At 45.0% G+C, this 16,837-nt stretch overlaps 1 protein-coding gene across 2 annotated transcripts in view; it reads right to left on the bottom strand.

The window, feature by feature from the left end:
* Nucleotides 1-1,234: 1,234 nt before the first annotated feature.
* LOC148853043 (leucine-rich repeat receptor protein kinase HPCA1-like) overlaps nucleotides 1,235-16,837 on the bottom strand; it is a 29,505-nt gene continuing 13,902 nt past the window's right edge. Inside the window, exons 11-17 of one of the 2 annotated variants that reach the window (XM_088943153.1) lie at nucleotides 4,880-5,017; nucleotides 4,297-4,760; nucleotides 4,024-4,185; nucleotides 3,727-3,863; nucleotides 3,045-3,255; nucleotides 2,400-2,635; nucleotides 1,235-1,985 (exon numbers count right to left, since the gene is read on the bottom strand). In XM_088943153.1, the coding sequence (XP_088799279.1) occupies nucleotides 1,506-1,985; nucleotides 2,400-2,635; nucleotides 3,045-3,255; nucleotides 3,727-3,863; nucleotides 4,024-4,185; nucleotides 4,297-4,760; nucleotides 4,880-5,017 (1,828 nt within the window). In that variant the 3' untranslated portion in view covers nucleotides 1,235-1,505. The remainder of the gene's footprint in view (nucleotides 1,986-2,399; nucleotides 2,636-3,044; nucleotides 3,256-3,726; nucleotides 3,864-4,023; nucleotides 4,186-4,296; nucleotides 4,761-4,879; nucleotides 5,018-16,837) is intronic. The other variant, XM_088943154.1, reaches the window with a different exon arrangement.

The following is a 16,837-nucleotide window of genomic DNA, read 5'->3' on the forward strand; positions in this document are numbered from 1 at the left end:
GAGTATTAGAGAGTGTGTTACAGATGGAACTGTTAAGATATACAACATATAGAGTTTGACTAGGGTAAGTCTTCATAATAACTCGGTTGTTCATGAATCTTATCCTTATCATCTCCTCTCAGGTTGAGTAGGGTGGTATTCAACTTTTGATGAAAGTAGTTGAATTGAGAAGTGGTACCAGTGAAAATATCTACGATCTGGTCTTTGGTGGAAGTGAAATATCGAATAGTATGGAGACCCTAAGTGGCCTTTTCCCAGATATAATGGTACTCATCAAGTGCCATATACTTCATTCGGGCATTTTAAATGGTACTCCTAAATTGTTACACCACAAGACAAAGGAATGTGGAGCTCATGAAGTAGAGATTAAAGCCAAACTACCTCTAATGCAACAACATAAATTGGATTTGGAAACAGTTGGATACTTCTTGAATGACCAAGAGACTAAGACCCTGTTTGGCATGTTTTTTCATGCAGACTATCGGCTTTTTAAAAGCCTGGCAACCCGCATTTTGGTCATTTCCTGTTGTTTGGTTGAGAAAAAATCTAATCGCCGAAAGTCACATCCCTGAAAAGACGGGGGAAGACTATTTCGGGATATATTTGGAAAGCTGTAAGTGGAGCTTTTTGCCTTTTTTTCAAATTATCTTCACGCAGAAAGGTGCACCTTAACCAAACAGTCTTCGGGCTGTTAAGATCTTGATGCAAAAGCTCACATCGTCTTTTGACTGTCAGAGCTTCCAAAAGATCTTTCAAAAAAGGCTTGCCAAATGGCCCCTAAGTCCAGGCTAAAGTAGATGCAATTGCTTCCATGAGAGCATCTATCATTAGGGCAACTGACCCAAATGGAGTCAAAGTGCTTACCAACCAGCTGGTTGGAACCTCGCAGAGGAATTAGATTAAGCCAAGAGACAGTGGGGTCAATTACTTAGCCCAATGTTCAAGTACATTAGCAAGTATAAGTAGGGACTTAAGCCCATAAAGTGTGAGAAACTCCAATCTTGGTTGTATCTTGAGCACATATACAGGGGAAAGTCGTGAGATTGCTTTGTTTGGTACCTACTAACATCTAATTATAGGTCATCAAGTTTCCTTAATTTTCATTGCAGACATGAAAAATCATACCTTTTTTTCTTTTGTAATTGTACTCATACCTTATTAATTAATATAAGTACATATTGTTCTCTGGTTGACATTAACCAGTACTGAACAACCCTAACCATTTTCATTCATCTTAAATAGTTAATCATTCTTTGTTTATTTTTAAGTAGGTGGATGCATAATCAACCTCTTTAACTACTTCATAGTAAACCATTCAGTTTAAGAATGGATAATTGTTCCAACCTATTTCTAACAAGATGCTAATATGCATTGTAGTTCATTTATTACCATTTTCATCTACTTTGTTTCCTATTCCAATAGTTCCAATACACTTCTAATCCTTATTTATACATCTTTGATACAGTATTTAGATCTTTTAGCCAGATAAGCACTAGCTCTTTGCTTCATTGAGATTCCACCTTGTGATGATGTGTATTCTCACTGCTGTAATCAATGATTTCAGTACTATAAGGATTCCCAGAATGCCCTCTACTAGTTTCCCCATAACTTTCTGAAGTTGATGCAAAATCATCAATTGTATTTAGACCAGAAAACTTCATAATGCCCTCAATCTCTTTGACTACTTCGCTCATCAATGGACGATCGGCTGTTGATTCTTGTAAACATCTCATTGCAAGATCCACAAATTCCTCAAATCCTTTGAGGCTGGTGCTTATTGAACCAAGGACCGGGTCAAGAAGCTCATGAAGGCCATATAGGTCTTTGGTCTTGTCCATTATTGCTTTCACCTCTCTCACTATATATTTCCCATGCTCTATTGGTTTCCTAGCAGTAATCAGCTCTAGCATTATCACTCCAAAGCTATACACATCACTCTTCTCTGTCAACTGCTGGGTCATGTAGTATTCAGGATCCAAATAGCCCTGCACCAAAATAACATGCTTAAAAACTTAGACTAAAACAATGCCCAATACTTTCTGTGAAAAATATATTCAGTATTCAGTAAATACCACAGACTTAGGTTGTAAAATTGCACCCTTAGATCAAGTTCGGCTTCAATCAGTGCAAGCCCGTTCTGGCAATGTTTGAACAACATTTGCAACCTTGTATTGGGAATATCTCCCCATGAAATAAAATGGAGATATTCCCAATGCAAGGCTGTAAAGGCTGTTCGAGCGGGCATTGCACTGACTGAAGTCGAACTTGCACCCTTAGAGCATGCATTATACATATATATTACAACATCACAAAACAAATTTGATGTATCTATACCATAGAATTTGAGTATTGTCTTTTGCATGATATATAGCAGGATAGTGGGTTTATTAATTACTCACCATTGTCCCCTTTACTTGAGTAGAGACATGGCCCTTTTCATCGTCATCCATGAGCTTGGACAGACCAAAATCCGAAACTTTGGCATTTAAGTGATTGTCCAAGAGAATGTTGGTTGACTTAATATCTCTATGTATTATGGGTGGGTTGACATGCTCATGTAGATAAGCCACCCCTCTGGCTGAACCCACGGCTAATCTAAGTCTCCTTGTCCAATCCAACTTGATTCCTGACTTTCCTGCACAAGTCATTTACATAATGTTGAATAAATTTTCATAACTTACATATAAAGGGAATACACAGGTATTAATTTATTGGGACAAATCTGCAAATCCTATACAGAAAAATCATCTCAATGACAGTTCTCTTGCTACCATCTATTCAACATGAGGAGAAATTCAGCGCTTGGTAACATATCTAAAACTAAGCTGTTTTCTATGGGCAATTTTTGAAGGCAAAACCTACTACACAGGCTAGTCTGGGGAAAGCTCCAAAACAAGTTGGTGATGAGCAAATTCTGATATATATGGAGTAGGGGAGTGAGTCTGTGGTTCTTTAATTTTGGGTGTCCATTCTGCGAGGGGAATTCATTTGAAAAGAAACAAGGGTACTACTATATATATAGAACATATGATCAGATCAAGTACCTGAAAGGCTTTCCTTTAGAGTACCATTTGCAATATATTCATAGACCAACATTTGTTCATCTCGCTCAAAGCAATATCCAACAAGGCTAACAAGGTTCTTATGATGAACCCGAGATAGCATCTCGACCTCTGTTTTGAACTGAATGCCACCTCGTTGTTGAGCTCTTTTGATGGCAACCAATTGGCCAGTGGAGAGTGTTCCTCTGTAGACCTGTGCATAAATTTGTCATCAGCATCAACAGAACATAGAAGATAATTGAACCATGCATATATATGAATACTTACTGAAAATCAATTAAAACAATCTCTCTCTCTCTTATACTACTTATAAAAGAGCCAATGGAATTTTCACTGGATGCTTTCTACCCCCTTTATGTAAGCATACAGTGGGCATAAAGAGGACATATATGTCATTTTCTCTCACTTTCAGAAACTGCCCACTTGTAACCATATAAGAAAAGGTCTACTAAAGAGTCTTTATGACGAGAGTGTTGTGGGGACCAAAAAGAGAAATAACACATACAGCCCCCACACTTTATGATCAGTAGATAGATAAGGCTTAAATAAACACAGAAACTGCATGAAAGTATGAAACAAAACAAATCTAACTTCATCAAAGGCACTGCCACGTGCAAATGCACATACACGTTTACTAGTATATATATAGAACCATGGTTTTTACCTTCCCATAACCCCCGGATCCAATTGCATTGGCTTCCGAGAAATTGTTGGTGCATTTCTTCAGCTCATCGAATGAGAACCATCGCGCTACATTCAGTTTAGGAATGTTGTTGCTACAACTGTTGAGGTCCCAAAAAGCTGCATGATTGATATAAGATCACAGCATGCTTATAATGCCTATGAATTGAAGGAAAGAAAGAACAGCTAGAAATAGACTGCACAGTGTTTAATTAATTATAACGCAAAATATAAAAAGCTCTGTCAGTTAAGATCATTCAATAATGAGCTAGGGTCTTACAAAAAGCCTTGCTTTGCTCACTCATTCTATCAGCTCTTCTCCTTTGATGTAAGACATAATATCCTGCACATAGTAGTAGTGCTAGTACAGCTACAACTCCACTAACTGTCACTCCAATTATCACTCCTAGGCTCACTAACACCTTCGAATTTGAGGACATCTCTGAATCCATGACAAATTTGGTATAAGATTCATTAGAGAGAGCAAATTATTCTACTTCATTACACACCAGACTCTTCTTATATATAGTAACAGAAGCTTAATTTTGATTACCTGAAAAAGTCCGATACTGTGAACCGATGAGGAAGTATGACTGTATGAGCCCTAAGGCCTGGTTGTTGAGCACATACACCAAGTTCGAAATCCCTGATCGATTGAAACGGTCTGTTCCAGAAGGAAACACTTCGAGATCCAAGGTAAGGTAACGGTGTGAAATTTTAGGATTACTTAGAGTAATTGAATCAACTGGAAGGTGAAAATCCTTCCGAAATGAATTCAAGAGTACATCTTCCATATACTCCAAGTAAACATTGCCAAAGTCTGAAGCCGCTCTGAGATATATGGTGCTGTTGTACGGGTATGAACATTTACAGTTATGGCTGATCTTTTGATCTGAAGGACAGTGGTTCAAACATGTTACTGTGTTTATGGAATGTGGGGGGTATTCCTCTTCTGGGGGGTTGCAGTATTCTTTGCAATTGCTTCCTAATTCGTAGCAACATGGATTACCCTCTAGACTGTAATCCAGTGAAAAAAAAAAACGATACCAGTTTTGAGAAACTAATGATAAAGCTGAGATAATATAACAGTAAATTGACAATTGATTAATTGTAGGTAATATAGTAAAGAAACTTACAATAAGTAATAATTAAGTTTTGCTCCCTCCACAAGAGAAGAAATGCCGTTATTCCTCAAGTCAACGAATTTCAGCTTCTTACTTGGCACAATTTTGCTTAGATCTAAGGTTCCATTGATATTATTGTTCTTCAAATACCTACCATTCACCACATTTTAATACCATTAGACGAGTTTGACATTTTGGGGGCGTTCTTTTTTTGGATTTTGAGAAGGGGAAAGTTGGTCAATAGAATTTTGGTTCTCATTGATCAAGAATCCCATGTTCTTTTTTCAAATTTATGTAGGAAGGAAGGAAAAATTATTTTCTTGGGCATCACTATCCATCTCCTAGGTGGGTCAGGCAGGAGCTTCCCCTACACAACTTGATTTATGTTTGCCATGTAAAGAGTTGATGTGGCCAATCTAAGCCATCCATGAGGAGCTTTGGATTTTCCACCAGTTACATATTCAATTCTCTCTTTTGCATCACCATCATCCAAATGATCCACTTCTTTTGTGTTTGGACAAGTAATATCAACAGTAAGTAATATCAAGTATCCCCCTCATAGTCTAACATCATTGTAAATTTACTACTAAATAATATTATTAGTATATGTATCTGTCATTTGGTGTGTTTCTGGCCCTCATCTACATTTTAAGATTATGATAATGTACCTAAAACTTTAATGAACAGTATGCAATCTAAATGTTTACAGCTAGTGGATTAATCGGCAATTTATCTAATTAAGGTTGATACACCCAAACTGTCTTTTATGTGAAGTAACAGTTTGTCTCAATTGTTAGGGTAAAACCTAAATTATTAATGTGGGCATTTATGAAATGCTGAAGGGGACAACTTTCAATGCATTTTTAGACTTTATGATTGATGAAATGTTCCAGATTGTTGCTCTTCAAGTCTTTTGATTTGGTAATAGTGTTGTGTCAAGCTTTTGGTCTCTCTACTTTTTGATATCCCAACTAGTGAGATCTTTTTGCGGTTAATACTTGGATATGTCGGAACGGTTAGTGATGAACTATGACAAGTGACCATTACAATAGAATCTTCCACTCTATTAGCTCAAAGAGAAAACCCCTTATTTATGTTTTTTTTCTTCTGGATATGTACCTAAAATCTGTTCGTAGTAAAATTTCAAATTAGTTTGGGATTAGTGATTTATTGGGATTCATCATGGTAGAAAACATAATATATTGACATTGTACAAGTGGAAACAAGTCCTTCCCATAATCTTAGTGTTGAGTTTTAATGGTAGAAGAAATTTAAAGCAAATATTATATTAGGCTCAAAAATCCGATGAGCATAGTTCTTAGGTGTTTCAAGGATCCCACACCCTACATGTTTACTCTCATGACTATTCTTTAGGCTGTGTTTGGTTTGGAGGAAAACGTAGGGAAAGGAAAGGAAATGTAGGGTAACCTTCATAAACCTTGTATGGGTTTTCCCATCATTTCCCTACCTTTTCCTTCAAACCAAACATAACTTTAAGGATTGTTAAAAATTAGCAAATTGGTTGTTAATTAAAAAATATACTCAACAGTCAACTACTCAATCTACAACTACAAACCTAAAACAACAATCTCGATTTTTCTGTTTTTTTTTATATTTTTTATGAAGAAACCGTGTCGATCTGATTAGCATAATAGTAATCATGTATCATTTCGCTGATACCTCTTGAATAAATGTATTTAAAGTGGGATAGGAGGCATTTAAGGAGATCGACTTCAGTGCTCACAATACCGTTAAAGTTGGGCATTGGGAATATCTCTATACTTGTATGTCTTTTTTATGGGGAAATATTCCCAATGCAAGATTACAAGGGACTGTGCGAATGGTGTGAGCATTGAAGCCAATTTCAAATTTAAGACTCAAATTAGAAAAAGTACAAATTCAAATATGTATAGTATAAATACATACAAAATAATACAAAACATAAGGTTTTGCATAATATATATTTGCATTTGTACTCCTTCCAAACTGAATTTATAGAATACGAATACAAATATATACGATACAAATACATATAAAATAACACAATAATAACTCCACATATTTGTATTAATACTCCACCCAAACTGAGTCTAAGGGACAAGTGTCAGCAAAATAATAGCCCCAAATGATTACCCAAAATCCAAATAGGAGGTTAATTGGTCCAACCATAAACCAACGGAGGACAGGTCATTAGTGGCCCAGCCCAGCCCAGCCCAGCCCAGCCCATGATAATCCCTACTTGTTCGACCATAAGGTTCCTCTACATAGCTAAAGTAGAATTTAAAATATGACCCAGTCTAAACTCCAAAGGGCCCTCCAGAACATGAACGCTTGACCATAAGATTCTTCCGTGTGGAAAATTGGTTTGTGGCCCAAATCACATTTAATAATACATACTGATCGAGGACAATTTGGCCCGACCCCGCAGCCCGAGGAGACGTGTGCATGACCTGGTTCGATGAACGATTCAGCCCGCCAGCGCAACCACGACTTGACAAGAGAGACTCGCCGAGCCCAACGCTGGCCACTCGGCGAGTTAAGTGACTCGCCGGGGACCAACACCTGGGTAACCCGGGTTCCCGCCTAGCACAAAGGGCCTGAGCTCCCCTCGAAAGGCCCTAAGCTTTCCTTTCCCAAGGAGGGAATGACCTGACACTTCGGCTAAGTACCCCAGGGGAGGGACAACCGGAGCAATGCTGCCTCCAGTCTAGGCATCCCGACACTTTGGTGTCGAGACAATCCTATCCCAAGCAGCTCGGCAATCAGCAGCTCGGTAAGCTGCGAGGAGGAGGACCGGCCTGACACCCGTGTTTGACAGACCCGGTGGTAGGGCTCTGATCCCTTGCTAGGTGGCATTCCTCCCTGCCAGGCGGCGTTCTCTTTGCCGTCTCTAAAAGGCTTGGCACGACTAATAGTTCTGTACCCAGCAATGGCAGCTTGCAACGGTTACTTGTGCCTGCCATTCTTGCCTCAACAATAGCGTCTAGAGCAATGACGGTTGTGTCAGGTATGGCCAGATCCCAGCATAAAAGGGTTCTAGCTCTTACGAGGAAGGGGTATCAAGGTTTGAGCAGTTTCAGCACTCTCATGTCCTGACTTTTCTTTCTAAGATCCACTCTAGTTCTGACTTAATCATCAGAGTGTTCCCACCGGGACAACCCCCCAGGAACCTCTCTCTTCTTTCTCCTCTTAGGTGCCATTCACCCCAGCTAGAAGCCAGCTTACAGTCAGTCGAGGAGTGCCTAGATCGTGTAGCATCATTTGGTGCCGTCTGTGGGAAACACTTCAAAAGGCCTCCCTTTAATCTCTGCAAAAACTCCTTCCTTTTACCCACCATTACCCAAGGCTCCCTCTAGCAACTCCAAACGCCGAAACACCCCGGAAGAGCAACTCCAACTATCCACTATTCGCGTCGGGCAATTCACCATCCCCCTCACTGTGGACGGGGTCCCCAGCCTGAACGTGCCCACCACAATGACACCCGTGACTGTCCTGTTGCCCCCTACGGTCGAGATGACCCCTGCTGAACCCATCGCTCTCCATCTGGTGGCCTGCTAGGACTGATTTGAGAACTTGGTGCAGTGCATGAGGGCCATGCAGGCCCAGATGCAACAATTCCAGCAGCTCTAGTTTCAGCAATAGCAGGTGCTGCACCAAGTATCCTAGTACCAGTACTAGTAGCAGTTCCCTACACTCCCTCCTCGACCTCCAACTACACGGCCGACCAAGCCTCAGTGCCCCGATGAATTTTTCCCCCTCCATGGAGAGGTGTCGACATCATCCCAAGGAGGGAAGGAAAGACTCCCTACCCCCACCGTGCGGCCCACGGTTAGGTCGAGGGCTTCCCAGCCAGTTAGGCTAGCATCACCCCAGCACTCACAGTCCAAGCCTCCACTCGCGGAGAGTGGGCTCGAGATGCTAGCCGACGGCCTGGAGCAAGGCCCTTCTGTCAGTGGCTACCGACAGTTGGCCCTGCCCCACTCCAAGCCCATCGAGCTCATTAACACAGAGGCCAGCAGCACCAACACCGGGCCAACCAAGAAACAGTGGAGACGCCGTCGGGATTGCCGAACTACCACCTCCTGCGATCTACATGAGCCCAAGGACAGGATAGAAATAAACTCGGGAGAAGTGAAAGCCAAACCGCTTCTCTCAGTCCCCTCCCCCCTGTCTGCGGATCTCCTCGCAGTCCCCATGCCCAGGGACTTCAAGCTCCCGCCATTGGATAAGTATGACGGGTCCTTTGACCCCAATGACCATGTCGATGCCTTCCAATCCCAAATGCTAGGGTTGTTCATAAGAATGCCCAACCCAACCAAACCAACCAACACGGACCAACCCAACCCGAGTCGACCGGGTTTTCATCAGTACCGGTCGGTTTTGGGTTGGGAAAATATATAAACCGATATATCGGGTTGGTTTTGGTTTTCTTGTGTGAAAACTGAAACCAACCCGACTCGAACCGAACTAGTCTTCTACTAGTTCGGTAGTTCCTAGTTTGAGTGGTTTCCTACTTAACTATAACTAGTCTTCTACTAGAACTAGAAGGCCCATTAGGCAATTACAATTAGAATAGGCAATCTATCATAGTTTCTAACTTTCTATAATCTTTTACACCAAATAGGCAACCCATTAGGCAATTACAATTAGAATTCAATTAGGTGTGCTTTTGTACAGTAGCAAAACCAAAACCGACCCAAACTGACCCAACCCGACTCAACCCAACCTGGTCAGTTTGGCCTATCAGTGGGTCGGTTTCGGTTTCCACCTCAGGTAACCCGACCAGGTCGGGTCTGTTGGGAAAACCCCAATAAACTGACCCAACCAGATGCACCTAGCCAGGGAAAGTGAATCTTGCATGTGCGTGGCCTTCTCCACTACCTTCAAAGGAGTGGCCCGCACTAGTACCGAAACCTCTTGCTGGGCTCAATAAGGAGCTGGGCACAGTTCGTGAAGGTGTTCACATCCCACTTCGTCACCAGTAAGAGATGTCCAAGGACCCAAGAAAGCCTCCTCAGCATAATCCAAAGGGATGGGGAGCCCATCCGGAACTACATCAAGCGGTTTAACGCCGCTTGCCTACAAATACTTGACTTGGACCCCCACAGTTCGGCTTACCATGGCCAAATGAGGTATCACTCACAAAGAGTTCAGATGGCACGTGGTCATCAACCAACCCAAGACAGTGACCAAGTTCCCCAAGCTCGTGGATCGGTTCATAGGAACAGAGGAGATTAACCCAAAAGACAAGCATGCTATCGAAAAGAGAAAAAGGGAGTCGTAACCCCTGGCTCCCAACCGCCACATGAAAAGGAGGGATCAAGCTCGAGGGACACAACCAACTCAGCCTTTCCGAGCTCCGACAGCAGAAAGGGTGTTTACACCCCTCAACATGAAACGGGCCGAGATCCTCATGGTGATCAAGGATGCCCCATATGTAAAGTAGCCACCTCGGCTCAAGGCTGACCCCAATGTTAGGAACAAAAACTTGTATTGCAGTTTCCATAGAGACCATGATCATAGCACCAAGAATTGTAATAACCTCCGCGGCGAGATAGAAGAACTCATCCATTGTAGATATTTAAGAAATTTTGTACGAAATGGAAGTAATAATAATAAAGCAGGTCAGCACGGGGAGCAGAGCAAAGACACCCCCGAGTCTAGCAGACAGGCAGAGCAATCGCAGAGACAGCCCCCGGACGAGAGACCTGTCCGAGGGACCATCCATGTAATTGTTGGAGGATCCATTGTCGCGGGTTGCACTTTGGTAGCGGCTCGGTCATCGGCTCGCGAGGCTGCTAGAGAAGAGCTAAAACCCTCAAAGCAGCTGAAGGCAGGGGAGCCGGTCTTCTTCACCGAGGATGATACACGAGGGGTGCATTACCCCTATGATAACGTGCTCATCATCAAGGTCAAGATTAGTGACTTCGAAGTCAAGCGTGTCCTGGTGGATTCGAGCAGTTCGGCAGACATCCTCTTCAAAGTAGCCTTCGATCAGCTTCAGATCACAAAAGGAGACCTGAAGCCCGCAAACACCCCACTAGTAGGATTTAGCGGCGAAGAGGTCAGGCCTTTGGGAAGAGTCGCTGTGCCGATGGAGGTCAGTACCTGGTCCAGTGTGGTAAGGCTCGACCATGAGTTCCTGGTGGTCGCGATCCCCTCCCCCTACAACACGATAGTGGGCCGGCCAATCACATACGTCCTGCGAGCGGTAGTCTTCACCTACCACCTAGCAATGAAGTTCCCTATGGACATTGGAATCGGAGTGGTGCGAGGCGATCAGCTTGAGTCCCGCAAATGCTATGTAGCTGCTCTCAAAGGAAAAGCCAAGGTAGTTGATGACCTCGAGCTAGGGCGCCCCGCAGAGTAGTTCGCGGAGCGGGCCACACCAACTGAGGAGACCACCCCCATCCTGACCTCGACAGATGATCCGGTGCGGGTACTCCAAATCAACACTTCTATAGACGAGCCCCTGCGGTCCCAACTAGTAAGCTTCTTACTTAGAAATTTAGACATTTTTGCATGATCTGCAGTAGAAATGCCCGGCATAGACCCCGACATTATCACTCACAGGCTTAATACCGATTCTTCAGTTAGGCTCGTTAGACAAAAGAAACGCAACCTAGCCCCAGAGCGATGGAAGGCAATTGATGAGGAGGTCGGCAAGCTCCTTGCGGCCGATTTTATCAGGGAAGTCCATTACCCGAGCTGGGTGGCAAACCCCGTTCTAGTGAAAAGGCTAATGGCAAGTGGCGCATGTGCGTCGGCTACACTGACCTGAATCGGGCTTGTCCGAAGGACTGCTTCCCACTTCCTAGGATCGACCGCCTAGTGGACGCGACCTCGGGGCACGAGTTTCTAAGTTTCCTGGACGTCTATTCAGGCTATAACCAAATAAAAATGGACCCAGCTAACGAAGAGAAGACCGCCTTCATAACCGAGTTTGGCCTGTACTGCTACAAGGTCATGCCCTTCGGGCTGAAGAACGCTGGGGCTACTTTTTAGAGGCTTGTAAATAAGTTGTTCGAGCCCCTCGTTGTCACAAAAGTAGAATGTTATATAGACGACATGGTCATCAAAATCCAACTCTCACATGAATTAATACAAGATTTACAATCAGTTTTCGAAATCTTACGTAGATTTAATATGAAACTAAATCCGAACAAGTGTGTCTTCGATGTCACCTCGGGCAAATTCCTAGGGTACATCGTCAACCAACGAGGCATTGAGGCCAACCCGGACAAAATCAAGGCCATCCTAGAAATGAAACTGCCCCGAAAGTTAAAAGAGATTCAGAGTGAACGGCCGGTTGGCCGCCCTGAGCCGCATCGCTGTTTGCCCTTCTTTAAGGCCATGAAAAGCAAGGGCTTTGAATGGACCGAAGAGTGCTGGCTCGCGTTCGATGATCTCAAAGAGCACCTCACCAGCATCTCGGTCTTGACCCGACCCGAAGTGGGTGACGTGCTGGAACTATACCTCTCGACGAGTGACGAGGTAGTTAGCTCGGTACTAATAATAGAAGTAGATCGAGTCTAATGACCCGTCTATTATGTTAGTAAAGTGTTGTAGGGAGTAGAGACGAGGTACCCAGAGATAGAGAAGTTAGCCTATACACTGGTTATAGCAGCCCGAAAGCTCCGCCCCTACTTCCAGGTCCACACCATCATTGTCTTTACCAATGAATCTCTAAGGCAAGTTTTACTCAAGCCCGAGGTCTCGGGGAGGTTGACAAAGCGGGCCATCGAGCTCAGCGAGTATGACCTCCAGTATAAACCATGAACTGCTATCAAAGCCCAGGCCTTTGCGGACTTCGTTGCAGAATGCACTTTTAGCTCCGAAGTCCCTAGACCGGGAGAACATAGAGCCCCGGACCAGCCAAATCCGAGCACCGTGAAGTAGCAACCAACGAGGCATCTCTTCTAGTCAAGCAGAGTCCGAACTGGGATGATGATCCCTGGATCATTCACGTAGATGGCTCATCAAATCGGTAGGGAAGTGGGGCCAGAATACGAGGCGCTGCTGGCCGAGCTGGACATCACAAAGGAAATGACAGCCAAACACATCATCGTCTGCAGTGACTCCAACTACTGGTAAACCAAGTCCGAGGTGAATATGAAGCCTGCGAACCAACTATGGTAGTATACCTTGCCAAAGTGAGAAAGATTCTACTCGACTTCCGATCACACCTCATCCAACAAATCCTAAGATTAGAGAAGGTTGAGGCCTTCAAACTGTTTACCATTATCGGAGATTAGTACCCAAGGTAATCCAAAACGACACACTATGTTCTTCTAGAAGAAGTTCTGCACATTCCGAGATGTGATTGTTGTGAGGGGTTCAGCTTCGACCCATTTCGTGAAATAGTCTACTGCCACCACCAGGAATCTTCTTTGGCCTATTGCTGGTGGGAATGGTCCGAGTAGGTCAATCCCCCATTGCGCAAATGGTCGTGGACTAGTGAGGCATTTCAGGTCGGCAGTAGGCCGATGGCAAATATTAGCGTGCTTCTAGCACTTATCGCATTTTTTGATGACTTCGGTCGCATCTGCTTTCATGGTTGGCCAGTAATACCCTTGTCGATGTGCTTTATGAGCGAGGGTCCTGCCCCCCAAGTGTCCGCTACACAGTCCTTCGTGAGTGTCATAGAGGACGAGTTCGGCTTCCGAAGGATGCAAGTAGCGTAGGTAGGGGAGCGTGTAGGACCTTCGGTACAACCACTCGTCTATTACAATGTATTTGGTTGCCTGGCACTATATCCAGCAGAACTTCATCTTAGTGGTGCACCCTCAGGCAAATGGCCAAATAGAAGTCACGAATAGGGCTATCCTTAGGGGACTGAAGGCACGCTTGGACCGAGCTAAGAGACTGTGAACGGATGAGCTACCCAGTGTGCTTTGGGCTTACTGAACCATAGAAAGGGCTGCCATGGGAGAGACTCCCTTCAACCTTACATACGGCACCAAAGCAGTTATCCCAGCCGATATTGAAGTCCCTTCACTAAGACTCAAAGCGTATGAAGAAAAGGCATACGAGGAAGAGCTACACACCAACCTCGACCTGATAGATGAAGTACGGGACCTCGCCTACATCAGGACCGCGGCCTATCAACAAAGGATAGCTCGGTATTATAATGCCAGGGTAAAAAATGAAATCTTCGTGTTGGCGACCTGGTGTTCTGTAAGATTATGGTACCTGAGCCCGGCATCGACAAGCTCGGTCTAAACTGGGAAGGACCCTACCGAATACAGCAAACACTCGGAGAAGGGACATATGAGCTCAAAACTCTAGAGGGGAAATGTATACCTCGGGCATGGAATATTATCAACCTAAGACAATATTACCCATAGACCACCAACCGAAGCAGATCACGGGTTACTCCCTATAACCTAAGGGCTAGCAAGCCGGGTTGACAACGACCTCGGCGCTATGAATAACCCTACCACCTCATCTGCGAAAGCTTAGCATATCGATAACCGAAGCCGCCTCGGGTACGGACCTCCCAACCCCTAGCCTACTTCGGCATAAGTGGCTATAGGTAAACACTAGCCTAAACAGCCAAAGAGACAGGTCGGGTACATGCCTTATTTCACATACCTCGGCGCACGTTGCTGAAATCTTATGATCACCCCTATTAAGCATAAAAAAATAGTTTGGGGTGGTGGTGGTGAGGAGACGCCCACCTCATAAGCCAATTTCACTATACATATACTTAACTAAATACGTACTCCCACTACGGAATCACCCCTACTAAGTACCGAGGAACAGTTCGGAGTGACAGTAGTGAGAGAAAATCCGCATATGGGGTCTGGCTTAGCAGCCTAAATAGCTTGAGATAGGACAACTACTTCGGCAAGAAAACATGTCACACGGACACTTGGCAAAATATACATTTTATTACAGAATGCCTCAAGGTAATTTACAAATTCTCATCTCCAAAACCACCAAAACAAAAAAGAGAGAGAGACCGAGCTCGCAGGCCCAGAATACATGGAGCGCCTAACTACTTGGGAGGATCATCAACCTTACTCGGGGCCTCTTTAGGGGTCTCCTCAGAAGAATTGGTCAGGTCGGTAGAGTCAACCTCCCCATTGCCTCCATCATCTTTGGAGTCTGGATCAACCGCGGCCTGGCGTGCCATGTCATCTACGGCCTGGCCGAGCTTGAATCCCCTACGGTAGGCCTTTGACATTATATTATTGAACCTTGATGACTTGACGTAGTCGATGATGGCCTGAACCTTGTCCTGCTCTAGAGCGTCGTCGAAGATCTCCGTCTTCTCCTTGATATCAGCCTTAAGAAACTCCACCTCATGCTCCAAGGCCCCCTTAACTTCCTTGAGCCCTTGTATCTTGAGCTACGAAGCCCCCTGGGCCACCTTGAGGCTTTCCACCTCGAGCTTCAGGGCTTCTTGACCAACTCGGAGCCCGATCACCTCGGCCTTCAGCCTATCTCGTTAACGGGCCAGCTCCTCTTTCTCTAACGCCAGGGTGTCATTCAAGCTCCTCTGAGCAGCGGTAGCACTCTCCAACTGATGAATCTTGTCCCGAGCTACCTTCAGCTCGGTGTGAGCCACGCGGGATGACTCTTCAGCGGCCAAAGCATGCCTCAGGTGTTTGTTAGATTGGAAGGTCAAGGCATGCACGACAGTGTTCGCCTGACAGAAGGAAGATAGTCAGTACCAAAAAAAAAAGGGGGAGAAGGAGGCAAAACAGTGGTTCTCGGAAAATGGACTCACCACCATAGCGTGGGTTGCAGCGTGGGCCCCGAGCTGGCCCGAGGAGAGCTTAGCCCAACTCACAACCTCCATAGTGATAACTCCTCTTACTTCTGTCAAGGCTGACCTGGGGATCCAAGATGGACTCCTCCTCCTCTCCAGTCCCCGAGCTGGATGCCGCCGCATCTACAGCGCGATGGGCCGAATCTTCGGAGACTTTGGCAGCCACCCCAGCAGAGCTCGGAGCTTCGGTGGCAGCCCTAGCTAGCTCGGTAACCAACCCTCCACAACCTCAGGCTCTTGGAGGATTCGAGCTCAGGGGTGGTGGCCCAGGGGTGGTTGGGCTTGAGGGTGGGGGCCCTCGGCGACTCCACACAAGCCTTCTTGGCAACCTTCTTGGCATCCCGCTTCTTCCTCTTCCTCATGTGGTGGAGGAGCATAGGACCAATAATCCTCTCTTCTTCATCCATAGGACCTGCAACAAAGCTAGCGTCAATAAACTCAAAGGCACCAGGCAGATAAAGCAAAACAAAAGATAGAAATAGACTTACCTGGGCTCAAACCGACCTGAACAAGCTTCTCTTCGGTGATGTAGTCCCGATGATTGAACTTAGCCTGAGCCCATGAGTGGAAGGTCTCCCACGTCTGTTGATTAAGGGCAATGCTGGTAGCCTGGGTGGCCACCCTCCAGTTAGTGAGGAATGGCCACCCTGCGCTGGACCGGACTACAAAATAGTCTCGTTTCTAGGCCAAAACCTTGCTCGGGAATTCATGTAGCATCTTGAAGCCTGGGCGAGGAGACAAGTAGTAGACCTGCCCATGCTCGGGAGGAGCGCTAGAGGCGTTCTTTTTTATTAACAGTATGGAGCAGAGTATGTCTGCGTCCAAAGAGAATTGGCGTTTATGACAAAGGGAAATGGTTCCAACCAAGTTCCAAATGGAATTCGGGTGGAGCTGATCCAGCGTGATGCTGAAATGCCCCAACACCTCGGGGATAAGGTGGTGAAGAGGGAGACGAAGCCCACCAATGAGTTGTTCCTTGAAGATCATGATCTCACCTGGACCGTGCTCCCAAGGGAAATTGCTGGTAGGAAGGCTGTAACAGTACTCTGAGGGAAGGTTAAATTGCTGAATGAGGTCCTGAAGCGTCTCCAGTGTCATGGTAGAAGGACCGAACTGGTCTGGTGCTTGACCTCGACGAGAGGTGGATGCCAGTTTACCCGAGGTTGCCCGTGCCTCGTGGGAAGGCTGGACGA

Source organism: Nelumbo lutea, chromosome 5 (assembly GCF_056320005.1).
Source record: "Nelumbo lutea isolate HS-2025 chromosome 5, American lotus-T2T, whole genome shotgun sequence".
Taxonomy (NCBI): domain Eukaryota; kingdom Viridiplantae; phylum Streptophyta; class Magnoliopsida; order Proteales; family Nelumbonaceae; genus Nelumbo; species Nelumbo lutea.